Source organism: Equus asinus, chromosome 16, assembly GCF_041296235.1.
Source record: "Equus asinus isolate D_3611 breed Donkey chromosome 16, EquAss-T2T_v2, whole genome shotgun sequence".
Lineage (NCBI taxonomy): Eukaryota > Metazoa > Chordata > Mammalia > Perissodactyla > Equidae > Equus > Equus asinus.
This window is the reverse complement of record NC_091805.1, coordinates 48,568,802-48,581,875: the sequence shown is the minus strand read 5'-3', so window position 1 is coordinate 48,581,875 and position 13,074 is coordinate 48,568,802. Positions and strand designations below refer to the sequence as shown.

Below are 13,074 nucleotides of genomic sequence, written 5' to 3'. Positions count from 1 at the left end.
GGGCCAGGAGCAGAGGGCCGGTTGAGGCAGCAAGCCACATAACTTGCCAATCAAGTGCCGATTGTTCAACACTTCACACAGCAAAATGGCCTGTAGTTTATCATCAGTATCTCCTCAGAGGAGCCCTGATTAAAATGTAATCCTGCAAGGTTTTTCACTGGATTAAACATAAATCAAATGATGGAACTTTTTAGAGACTTGCCAGACAGATTACATGATCATTCTATTTTCTCCAGCTGGAAAAGTACAGTTAAGTGAGCTATCGATAATCAAAATACATTACTACAGCTCCTCAAAAGAATAACATGCTCCTCTTAATTATGGATATGCCTCTATCCAATGTAAAGGCAAGTTTTCCAATTGTATAAATACTTGAGTTTTCACAACTAGACTTAAAAACCCCAATATTGCCTGAAGGCAAAAAAACTAGTAACTAAATTAGCTTTATTACATCCTAACATACCAAAGTATTCATAAATGGTTTCCTTTTTAATAAAATGCCATTTTCCATTCTAAAATAGAGCTTACTTAAACCAAACCAAAACAAACAATAAAAACTGTTCTCAATACCACGGGAATTATCAAGATCAATAAACAGTAATATAAAATGTGAAATAAACAAGCCCCCTCTTTTCTGCCCAATCAAAAAACACCCCAAAACCCCATCTTCCTTGATCCAGCCGACTGGATCTCAGTTGCAGAAGACTGAAACAGACCTCTCCAGCAGCCCCTCTCGGGTACCATGCTGAGGGCTTTTCTTACCGACTTCAGTAAAGAAAGATGACAGCAACACTGCCGGAGTCTCAGCAACTGCGAGAGTATGTGGACGGTGCTGGATCCCTGCAAGTCGGCCGCCACAGAGTATCCAGGCCCAGTGGACCCAAACTCCTGTGCCACTTCCAAGAGGGAAAACAAACCACAGGAAATAGTACGTGGTTTTAAAACGGAAATAAGGGGAAGAAGTAAATGAAGCTATTTTAAACTTCTTTGATCTGAGATTCAGTAATAGAACTCACTTCTATACCAATTAAGCCAAATGAAATACTGGTCTTCTTTATAGCCCCACTTACATTTTAATGAGGCAGATTTCAAAAATAATTAAAAAGAAGTTTAGATCACCAGGTCTGGTGTGGTTTGAAGTTCTTAGCTAAGGTCAAGTCTCTGATACCAAGAATTCACAACCTCCCATTTCTGTAATTTGACTGAATCTGAATCTGCATTTATTAGTTGTATGTATTGTATGAGTGTCCCACTGCTCACCTCTGCTGAATGGATTATCAGGGCTCCTTCCAGATCGGTTGCCCCCACTTTCATGTCTTGTTAGATAGGACTGTAGAGCTGACCTGCCTCAGATCAAACAAGAAAAGGCACATATAATGGTCGCTAAGACCAAATAGGTTTACAATAGTTATTACTTAACTGTGCTTGCAGTAGGACTTTGAAAAATTGTAAAAGTGGACTTGCTAAATGTCAAGCTCATAGCAAGCATTGGCCAAAGGTAATGAAAAATAACTATTTTAAAAGCCCAATCATTTAAAATGATTAATAAATATATTAGTATTATAAAATATTAAACATTAATGTATTTATATAAAATTATTAATAATTAATGTTGATTAGCATATTATTGGTATTATAGTACTTATTTTATACTATTTTAATATTATATAAATATTATACTACAAACATAACATTATTATATAAATATAATTATTATATAAATATTTTAATATTTTTTTAAAATAAATATAAAGTATACAAAAAGAAAAACATATTCATGTTGGAAGTGAGAGGTACCAAGTAGAAAAGAGTAAATCTGGAATTCAGGAAAGGATAAGAGTTTTAGATAAAGTACAAAGAACAGATGATAAGAGGATTATAGAGCAGTTTTTCTTAAGTTCCAATGAGATGCTGGGATAACAGGTCAAAGATCCTAATATGGCTCCATGAGGACCAGACAGAACCAGTATAGAGACCACATCCAAGGACATCTATGCAAGGAAGCCACTGAAGAACAGGTTCAAAAACTTTTAATGTGTCTATGAGACAAAGGTGAGCCAGGGAGGGGGCAAGGAGAGAGAAAAGGAGATTTAAAAAAAGAAACACAGATAGCTAACTTATCAATAATATCATAAGTACAGTTTGAGGAAACCTGACCTTCAACTCACTCCCACGCAAAGGCAGGAATAAAACAACAATACATGTGAGAAGATGCTTCTTCATTGCACACACCTTGAACTTGCAAAAAGGACACTGTAAACAGTCTCTTCATCTTCAGAAAGCTTTAAATGGTGCAACTGAAATTTACGCTGGGGCAGCATCACCTGGAAGAGTAAAGAAAAAAGTATCTGGGATGAAGTTACACAAATTAACTGAACATTACAAAGTAAACTCCCCAGAACTGACACTGGAAATCTAGCCAACCACTGGACAGTAGCTTCCACCCTTCCCTAAAAATAGGACTGCTTTAACACACAGCACAACAGGGCTGCTGCGACACAGGCATAGGACAGCAAACCCAGAGCCTCCTCACAGGAAAATGGGAGACCAGACTCCTGAAGCAAAGCAGATGGCTGTTCAGCCCTAGACAAGGACATGGTCATCCTCCTTCCCTGGCCTCCCCCAAGGACATGTATAAATGAGATTACCAAGGGCTTGCCAGTGGAATCCAGCTGGTCTTTTGTTCTCCTCAGCAAAAGACTCTTGGTTAAAATACTTAACCGTTCTCCTCCTTTCTTTGAACCATTGTCAACCTGACTCTTCCACAGACTGAACTCATCAAATGGAGAACAACGGAGAAATCTTTTTTGTGGAGGAAGAAGGAGAGAGTAGGAAAGGAGCAGTATGGGAGGATGAAGAGAGGTTCAAAGTAAGACATAAGATGAAAAACAAATCAGATTTTCTGTTACATCTGTCATCCAATCATTTTTAAAAGTGCATTTCATAGCAAAGCTCTGCTAGACAGATCAGAAGGATCCAAGTCAATAATGAAAACCACATTATAAAAATGTGAATTTTCCCATTAACAATGTCAGTATCATTACAACAGGACATATAACCAATAGTTAGAATTTATTCCTAAAGCTTCAAAGGCTAGCAAAGAAATTCCATATCCTCTTATGGGCTGACTTGAATAAAAGCAAGTACTTTAAAATCAGCATTCTTTTCTGTTTGCTTCAAATAAATTGTAGTCCTCACCCTAGGCCATATGTTTTAAAGCAGAAGTAGCCCAAAATAGTCACTGGACTGAAGAAAGATGACTTTTGTTTCCTTTAACTTAACCTGTCCCGTATTTTTCTATATATAGGGGCTGGATGTAATCAAAGTTCTATATCAGCCAGTCAATCAACAGATTATTTTCTCATAAATATTAATTCTTTTGCTTTTTAAAGGTTGACAGGCTTGCCATCTGCTACACAAGATAATCTGGTACACAACAGAGGTTTATTGTGAGATATGAAATAATTATGAGGGGTTATCAACAGGATTCACATTTACATAATCCCAGAGTTTACTTACTTCAGCAGTGAATACATGTCCAACAAGTTGTTTTGAATGGGGGTTCCAGTGACAGCCCAACGGGCATGGGCTTGTAGCTTACACACAGCTATGGATGTCTGCACACGGGGATTCTTAACATTGTGAGCTTCATCCAGTATGATTCGAGCCCAGACTATTCGAAGCAAAGGTGTTGAGATACGCTGGAAGAAACACAAGCAACATCCAATAACAGTATGGGAAAATGGACATGGCTTCCAGGAGATAAGGGGAAATAACAAACAAGTATTGAGGACCCACTCTTACCTTCAAGTTTGAGGGCTTAGAGCAGGTTCGCTGAAATAAGAATTGAGCTTAAGAAACCAAGAGTGGAAACGCTCAGGGGGTACAAACAAACAAATCACTTGAGAGTCCCAGACTTTGAGCTTAAAATGCTTAAGAGTAAAATGTTTTCTAATCTGAGTTTTCACTTATACTTTCAATCCATTTTTGAGCAATGGCTATGAGGTCAGGACTACACTAGGTGTAGTATAGTCGAGCCTGCAAATTCATTCATTCAATAAAATATTTACTAAATTTTGCTAAATTTATAAAAATTCACTAAAAACTTACTGAAAGTCTACTTTTATACGTAAGACACAAGGCCAGACACAGGAAGGATGGTTCCTACCCTCAAGGAGCTCACAGTCTAGCAGGGGAGAAAAACAAGCATAGAGACAATTATGACACAATGTGTCTATATATACATAGTAAGTCCCACTGGATAATTCAACACAAGGCAGGAGGACCGTAGTTTGTCTTGTTCACTGCTGTATCCCTAACACCTGAAATAGCGTCTGCCATGTAGTAGATACTCAATGTCTGCTGAATAAATGGAGTGTTATGACACACATAAGCACAAGATGCCAGCAGAGGCCTTCAACCAAATGGGAGGAAGGCGGAAGGGAGTGGTCAAGAAAGGATTCTTGAAGCAGGTTAAAAAAAATTAACCTGGGAAAAGGAATGGAAGCAAAGCATTCCACTCAGAGAGAGAACAAAGGCAGAACACGTGACAGCATGGCAGGGAGTACACAGAGCATGAGGTGCCACGGGAGGGCTAGGGTGTAGGAGATGAGGGACAGGAAGCAGAGCAAGAATATAAAAAGCCTAATGTGTCCTGTACAGGCATCAGGGTTTAGCCTGAAAGCAGTGAGGAACCGCTGAGGAACCTGAAAAGTTAACCATCTACAGGAAGTTAGAGTGGGTCGTAAGATGGAGAAGCATTCTAGAGATTTCCCCAAACACAGAAATCTGTGAATATCCTATCGTACTAAAAATGAAAACATATGCAAAAGATTAGTTCTTGGAACAATAGTGAGAAAAGCCCCACAATCACTGCGCCATACAGCCTCTACACTATGTAACTGAGACTACCCTGGACGCACAAGCACACGTCCAGGTTTTCTCCCTGCTTATCATTGAGCCTGTGGTCCATCTTATCATTTGCAACCCTTTTCTCAGGAGGGGGAGGGAGGCAGAGAATGATGGCTTAAGACCAAAACACTAGTAATGAAATACCAGTCTTCAGGCTAAATATAAAAAATAGCCTAAGAGTATACCCCAAAGACTCTAAAATGAAAACTGCAACAAGTGAGGCTTTCCTATATTCCTGTGACGATTACCACCACAACCGCAATGGAGTTTCCATTAGTTCTAAAAAACAACTACATACTGTGCCAAACTTCAACCATTATCACTGAGGAGGTTGTTTAGCATAAAATAGAGGGGACAGAAGAAAGAACTCTGTTTCCACAGGTGGAACATTTAGGATCTGCCTGACCTCACAGGCAGGTCCCTTTGCTATCTCTAAGCCTGTGAAAAGACTGTTAAATGAGATGTGGCTCCAACTCCTTCCCTGGCAGCCCCCAGGCCTCACCTCCACCCTGAGGTTTGCCCCCGGGGTCTCTCCCTCTTGCTTCCTTGTGGGAATCTCCTTGGCCAGAAGGCTATAGGTAGTGATCACGATGTCATACGTAGAGAGGCTGCAGAGATAGAACAAAAAGCAAACATAAAAGATCCCTCTGTGACTCTGACAAGGAGGCCGAGTTGATCCCTTTACAGAAATGCCTACAGCTGGAAGAACAGATGGCCGAATTCGTTAACGCATGTCCTTAAGCCACACACGTGACTCTGCAGAGGAAAGCTCACTCACTTGGCTTCCCTCCGTCTTACCTCTGATCATCTTTACAGTCTACTCACTCTAACTAGATCACCCTTCCTCTTCCCATGCAGTGAGTCAGAAAGAACAATCTTGGCTGCAGTCATATGAAGCTTGATACGATTTGGCAAGAACAGAAAATAGGTAGGGTTCGGAATTAACATTCAGTAATGATTTGAGAGAGATGATGTGAAAGTCCCAAGGAAGTTAGAAACCCTCAAAGCACTGTTCCCTTACATCAAGGATGCTTTGTCCTCATGACTCTATGAGGGATTAGGGAAAACTCATTAATGTAGCTTTGACTTTTAGGTATAAAAATAAATGCTGTAAACTTTCAGTTTACCTTGCTTATACTCTTTACACATAAAGATTCTTAATGAAAGGCACTAATCTTTTTCCAACAAAGGTTAATATTGTGCACCTGAGAGAGCCTCAATCAATACTTTTGATAAAAATGATATGCCTAATTCAGAGAGGCAGCAATGTCTATGTGTTGCCTCAGCATCATGTAAAGAAGCATGATTGAGAATGATTCCAATCAATCAACTAGTATATTCTGAATACCAAACCAGGTATGATAAAGTCAAATCAAGTGAGATGCAATTTACTTCTAAATAAAAATCTAGAACAAAGGCAGGCCACTTACAGTACTCTATGCAGGAGAAGGCATGCAGGACTGCCATTGCTGTCCCAGTACCTTCCGTCTGCTGAAGTGACCCTCTGTCATGAGAGCTGGTGTGTTCTAAGACCGAGGGTCACCAATTTGGCAATTTATCCCTGAAAGACTACTGGCCTGTTCTTCAGGAGATACAATAGCCAATATCAGAGGTTAGGGAGAGAGATTACTTAGAAGTAGAAACAACTTTGTTCTTGACTAGATCAGCAAGTACTCAACCCAGACCATCATATCACAATTAGGAACAGAAAACAATTCCTTTAAAACCAAAAGACAAAGACTAGGACTAAAATTACCATCTGGGGAAACATTTTCTTTTCTCTTTCCTGATCATCTTCCTTCAGGAATTTAGTTAGGTCTAATCCTAAACTCTTGAATCTAAAACTTCCTGGATGATTCATATACGAAAAATATGGCCATAAAAATATCATCAGCCTATATCAACTAATCATTAATATTATATCGAGATGCTCTGTAACACTGAGCTGGTCCCATTCACACTAACAGAAAAAAAAATGTGCCTTTGGAATCAGAAATGCAACCACCATGAAATAATCGTGACACATCCTCTTTCACCAGAAGAACGCTGCTGCTACTGGGCTGACCACTCAGGCATCTCAGGCCTCCTCACATGGCAGCTTTTGTTGGGGATGGTGACAAGGATACAGCAAAAGAACAGCATTCTCTTTCAGGATGTATCTCTTAGTACAGGCAGCAGAAGGCTGTCTGGTGATGAGAGTACCTTTGGTCTTCACAAACACCATTAGTCCTGATTAAACGAAATCTCAAGGAAAGTAGGTAAGATCAATACGGCTCCTTAAACCAAGACGCTCAGCATCTCCTACTGACAGCAATGTTTCTGCACTTACACTTTTGCTCGCTGATCCCGGTTTGGCCCATGATAGAGATAGACTCTTAGTTTGTTGTTGCTCACACATTTCTCTACTTCATTTTTCCAATGATGGATCAGGGAAGCGGGACAGACGATCAGTGTTTTACAGGAAGTAAACTCCAAGCGGTCTTGAAAGGGGAAAAGAACCAACACCCAGTTTTACTCAGTAAATAGCCTTTACCTTCTTAAGGGCACTACCTCTTCTCTTGACTGACTTTCTTCCTTCAATCAGTATTTTTAACAACTGCTACTCTTTTTTTCTACACATAGCTGACAGTAAAATAGAAAATGAAAGAGTCTTATAACCCAAAACACTTAATTTTCCTCTATAAAAGTGTCAGAGAGGCTAAAGAGGGAGAGGAACGTGAATACATGACCTCAATCTAAAAAAAACAATGCACTTTCACAGAGCAGCCAGAAGGTAGAAGCTGGATCATTTCCTAACTTTTCCTGAGTTGATTCATTACAGGGGAGTATTATTATCTTTTTCTGAAAAGCATAACTTAATTACACCTACATTAAAATATAAGTATAAAAACCCTTTCTAAGAGAAGCAAACATGACTTTAGAACCAGTTAGTGATGGAGTATTTGTACCACTGCTCCCTCACCCCTTTGTGGGGGTGTGTTGGGGTGCGGGTGTGTGTGTGCACACGCACATGCTGCTACTCCACACAGGGACACAGGATCCAGCTGCAACAGTGGTCATTAGAGGCCTTGAGAGCAGACGGCCACAGATTCTGTTAATGATCTAACCAACCAAGATATGTACTTGTGTACATGGCAGTTTGTATGCAGTGTTGTCCATGCATAATATACAGGACCTTTAAAGTACTTATACAGTTATTACATTTTAAAAACAGAGGTTGAAATAGGATAAATTGTCTAGGATCTGGAAACTTCTGGACTTTCAGAAGCACAGAAAGCAGCTTCTGCCACAGTGGCTAAAATTTGAATTTGTGACAGATCTTCCTTAAAAAAATAATATATTAACTAATTTGCATCTATCCTATAGTTATATCCTCAACATGAACAAAAATAATCATTACTAAGTTTAAACTAAGTCTTCTAGAGCCTTAGCTTTCTCCATAAAATTTTTTCTAACCACAGATCAAGCTAAGTTTATATCCAAAGAGAAAAATTGATTGCTTATAATTAGCATATTCAGCATCAAAATGACACCATAGGAAAGCAGTCCAATACTGGTTTTCCAAGAGATTAATTAAATATGACCAAAGGTGTCCTTTCCTAGCTTAAAAATGTCCATTCTTCGTTGGCTCAAATGATTTAGGAAATGGCAGGTTATTGAGGTGCCATATACCATCTTTGGAAAGCCAAGTCAAAGGTGGGTTTTTGTCTTTTTCTTTGTTTTCCTCCTGATTCTTCTGGGTCAGGATGAGTGCAATCATTGTCAGAGTTTTTCCTAATCCCATATCATCAGCTGGAAAATAAAAACAAAGATAGGAGAGTCAATTACTTAGGGCAAAGAATCAACTCAGCTTCAAGAGAAGAAACCACTGGCAGACATTAGCCCTTGTTCTGCCATCAGTGCCATTCCAGCCACTGTTCTTCGTCTACTCTAACGAATCCTTCATCTTTCTTATGAAAATGAACCCTAGCTCTTGCTATTTTGAGATCTAAATCAAAGATAATTACTATGACTTTTGTAAAACTAAAAATTTCTCGTTTAGATCTTATTCCAGACTCCACGTTATACTGTTACTTATCTAATGCATTCATTGATGTCTATCTCAGTTGGATGAGGTTGCCTAGTCTTTTTATTTGTTACCCCTAAAAGCAAAAAGATCCAGTGCACATATCCTACGACCTACTTACTGGTGCTACCACATTTCTGGAGTTAGAGTTAACTCGAACAGTCCTCCTTCCCTTAATGTATTCATCAAAGAGGAGCTTATATAAATTAACATCTCTTGGGTACTGTCATTATGCCAGTCATAGAGCTTATTTAATTTACTCTTTATACTCTATAAAATAGTATCATCCTCATTTTAACCGTTTAAATAATCATTCTGACATAAGCAGAAGTAAAATATCACAGCATGGGATCTGATTCAAATTCTGGCTCTGCCACTGTGCAGAAAGAGTTAACACAGCAGGCCTGACTACTATCCTAGGAAAGCCCTGCTTACAAGGCTGGCCCTTGACTGACATCAGGGAACTCAGATGTAAGGAGGGTTCCCACCATTTCCATAGCTGATAAGAGTGGCTCATTGTGCCAAAACTGTTTGTCTGAACAACATGGTTTATGCTGAACATCTGCTTTCCTTTTGGGAGTACAGAATTTCAGTACCTACCAGGCTGAAGCTGCCAATGTGACCAGCCCCCCATAAAAATCTCAGGTACAATGTTGGCAACATTTCATATGTGTCATCACAGCTCACTGCCAGGAGAATTAAGTCCTGTGTGACTCTATTGGAAAAAGCCTCTGGAAGCTTGCACCTGGTTTCCCCTGGAGTTTGCCCCATGAGCCTTTTCCCTTCGCTGCTTTTGATTTGTATCAAATCAAAACAATTTTATTATTTTTTAAATTATTATTTTATAGTAAATTATAGCCATGAGTATGACTATATGCTGTGCATCCTCCTAGGAAATCATCAAACCTGGAGGTGGTCTTGGGAACCCCCAACACAGCCACTTACTAGCCATAGTGGACATCTGTCATGTTTTCTAGAAGTTGAGCACCTTGGGAAATTCTGAATCACCAAAGCAGAGCCTGGAAAACTTGCTTTCTAGGTCCTCCTGCAGCTAAGGCACTGGCAGCACGACCTGGCTCTCCAGAACACATGTACTCACTAAGACTTCGGTTCGGATGTGAGACACTTGAGAAAAGAGGCTCCCTGTGAAATCCTTTTTGCAGGAAGGGGTGGAGACAGAGGTGTCCAGCTTTGGGGTGGCAATGCTTTCCTCTGGTGCTTAATGGAGCAAAGCAGCCACAAGGGTTTCCATAGGACGCTCAGTTTATTACTTGGCTTTGCTCATGCTCCTAGGAGTTTGTCCTCCAGCCTGGCCCTCCACTCACCCAGAGAGTCTGGAGGCCACCAAAGAATAAACTCGCCCCCTGCTTCAGCAGCCAGAGTCAGCCTCTACTGCTCGCAAATAAGACCTGATGGATCCTACAGCTATGTACTCTTAAGGATACTGTAACCTCTCTACACCTCAGTTTCCTCATCTGTAAAAGGGGGCATTATAGAACTCACCCCATAGCGCTGTTGAGAGGAGCGAATGAAATAATACAACGGCACATTTGTTAGCTCTTATCATAATACCAGACTTACCCAGAATTCCTCCTTGTGGCTTCTGACTTTCCCGCCATAGTAACCAGGCTAATGCCTGCTTCTGGTGCAGGAGCAAAGGGATCTGACAAAGGTAATGACCAAAGTTAGTATTGTGGCCAACATCCCAGTATGCCCTGCTAGTCATAAATTTCAATAGCCTTTGAACTGGTGTCCCCCTTCTAGTCTTTCCTTACTCCAGTTTATCTTGTATTCCATGATGAAAATAATCTTCAGAAAACAGCCCTGCTCAAAATTCCACAGTGATTCCATATTCTCTCTTGAGCTACTCCAATCTAAGTTCCTTCCCCAATGCTGGGCTCCACAGCAAGGGAGTCCTCTTGCTCAGTAACATCAGCTAATGCTCCCAGCTCAGGTACTGACGTCACCCAATCATCACTTATTAATACCAATCTCTGTATCTTCCCTCTAATCACCACTCTAACTGAAGTGTTTGGTTTCTATCCTCTTTGCTATCATTAGGCTTATAGCTTCTTCAAGACACAAAGTAGACAGGCAACAAATAATTACTGACCCAGAGTGACTTTTCCTTTATTTTGAATCCCTCTTGTAGTTTGTATACAGTCTATATAGTACATTACAATGCACATTTCATCTTTGTCTTAGAGTCACTTTCTAATTGTTTTATATATATTGTATGTGCACTTTTACCCTAACTAGTTCATTAAAAGCAGCAATTCCTTTGCATCCTTGTAGCACCTAGTGAAGCTTAATAAATGGATCCTTTATTGCTACAGACATACATAACTATGACTTTAAGAAAAAAAGTGGTTTTTTTCCTTCTCATTGCTAAATGGAAAAGGAGAAAATACTCTAAGAGAAGCCACCAAAGCACTATCTGTAGGAAAGATGCATCAGAATGGCGCTCTGCCAGGCAGCTTCACAGGGATCTCTCTCCTTATGAGCGCTGGGACAGCCACAGGACACTCTGCACCCTGAGTCTTCCCCAGCTCACCCTCAGCCCAGCCGGATCCTCTGCCACAGCTGTCTCGCCAGGACGTGACTCAAGTGATCGATGCAGCTCATCGATGGCTTCACTTGTGATTTTCCACGCGGCATGAAGGCACTCTTGGGGTGCAGGGCCTGCACACACATAGGTGTTACCCAAAGCTGTCACAAGTATTAAGTCCTCACTATAGCTGCAAAAAGGCAGTTCATCAGCTGCCAGATGATGGGCCCATGCGGACTACAAATTCTTGCCTCCAGATTCTCCTAGCCTCACAGGCTCCTCTCTCCCCATTCTCTATGTTTTTCTGAGCTTTTTTAATCACATAAACAATTATTATAATAAAGGACAAAATAATAGAAAGTATAATGAAAAAATAAGATAATCCATAATATCTTTGGTATTTTTTTCTTCAGCTTTGAAGAGGTGGCAGAGAAAAAGATAATGCTGTCAGTATTTTAGGAAGCAAAGATCACTAGGGCTGGATGCAAAGAGGAAAAGCCAGCACCAGAAAAGGCCAAGCGGGACCGGCCTGGTGGCATTGCAGTTAAGTTTGCACGTTCCACTTCTCAGCGGCCCAGGGTTCACCGGTTCAGATCCTGGGTGCGGACATGGCACTGCTTGGCACAGCATACCGTGGTAGGTGTCCCACATATAAAATAGAGGAAGACGGGCACAGATGTTAGCTCAGGGCCAGGCTTCCTCAGCAAAAAGAGGAGGACTGGCAGTAGTTAGCTCAGGGCTAGTCTTCCTCAAAAAAAAAGAAAAGGCCAAGCTAGGTGAAGTTCAGGCAGAGAGGTAGGGACGGCCCCTCAAGTGCACGTCACAAGCTGACTGCACTGCACTCGGAAATACTTCAGTGCTGTTAACCTGCACGCTCTATGTAGAGAATTTCTACTGACATTAGTTAATAACTATAGGTACCTCAGCTGGTTACAATTTTAGGAATGAAGTATCTCAAATAAGAAGTTTCTAGACAAATAAAAATTAATTATTTAAGTGTTAAAATGTTTTTAAATAAAAACCGTTTTAATAGAATTCTTTCCGAAACATATTACATACTTTCTTACCTTAATAATCTAACATAATTTAATTTTTCTCTAGGTGACTCACAGTCACCATTATGATTACTGAGTGATGCTATAACAGATCAATGTTCTCAAAACTGTCCTGAGCAGCCACGACTATCAGCACTTTAACAAGTGTGATTTCTCTGTTCCCTTTTTGTGATCTTAGCTTCATCTTGCACAGTATCTATTTCTTATTTCCCTTGTTAACTACTGCTCTTCCACTTTCTCCTCTGCCTTCCTTTTCTCCCTTTCCTCTTCTCTCTTTTACTCTCTCTTCATCTCTAGCAGTTCCTAACTGGAGACAACTGGCTTGAGCTTTTCCAGTTACTACCAGCCAACCTGAGCTCCTGCCTCCAGATCAGCAAACCAACCAACCATATTACATATTTGAGGCTCTACTTGGAATTTTCATTCTGCAGTTACTTCTGAATTCATCATTTTCTGGGAAGTTCAAGATGGAAACAGTTAAATAGGGTATGACT

General features: G+C 40.3%; 1 protein-coding gene across 4 annotated transcripts in view; it reads right to left on the bottom strand.

Annotated features, from left to right (window-relative positions):
• The window catches only part of TTF2 (transcription termination factor 2), a 39,874-nt gene that overhangs the window by 9,673 nt on the left and 17,127 nt on the right, over nt 1-13,074 (bottom strand). For 3 of the 4 annotated variants that reach the window (XM_070487135.1, XM_014848264.3, XM_070487136.1), the window contains 10 exons: nt 11,532-11,659; nt 10,559-10,640; nt 8,584-8,703; nt 7,241-7,391; nt 5,414-5,519; nt 3,520-3,701; nt 2,649-2,802; nt 2,233-2,324; nt 1,261-1,343; nt 763-896 (listed from right to left, as the gene is read on the bottom strand). In XM_070487135.1, the coding sequence (XP_070343236.1) occupies nt 763-896; nt 1,261-1,343; nt 2,233-2,324; nt 2,649-2,802; nt 3,520-3,701; nt 5,414-5,519; nt 7,241-7,391; nt 8,584-8,703; nt 10,559-10,640; nt 11,532-11,659 (1,232 nt within the window). The remainder of the gene's footprint in view (nt 1-762; nt 897-1,260; nt 1,344-2,232; nt 2,325-2,648; nt 2,803-3,519; nt 3,702-5,413; nt 5,520-7,240; nt 7,392-8,583; nt 8,704-10,558; nt 10,641-11,531; nt 11,660-13,074) is intronic. The other variant, XR_011494936.1, reaches the window with a different exon arrangement.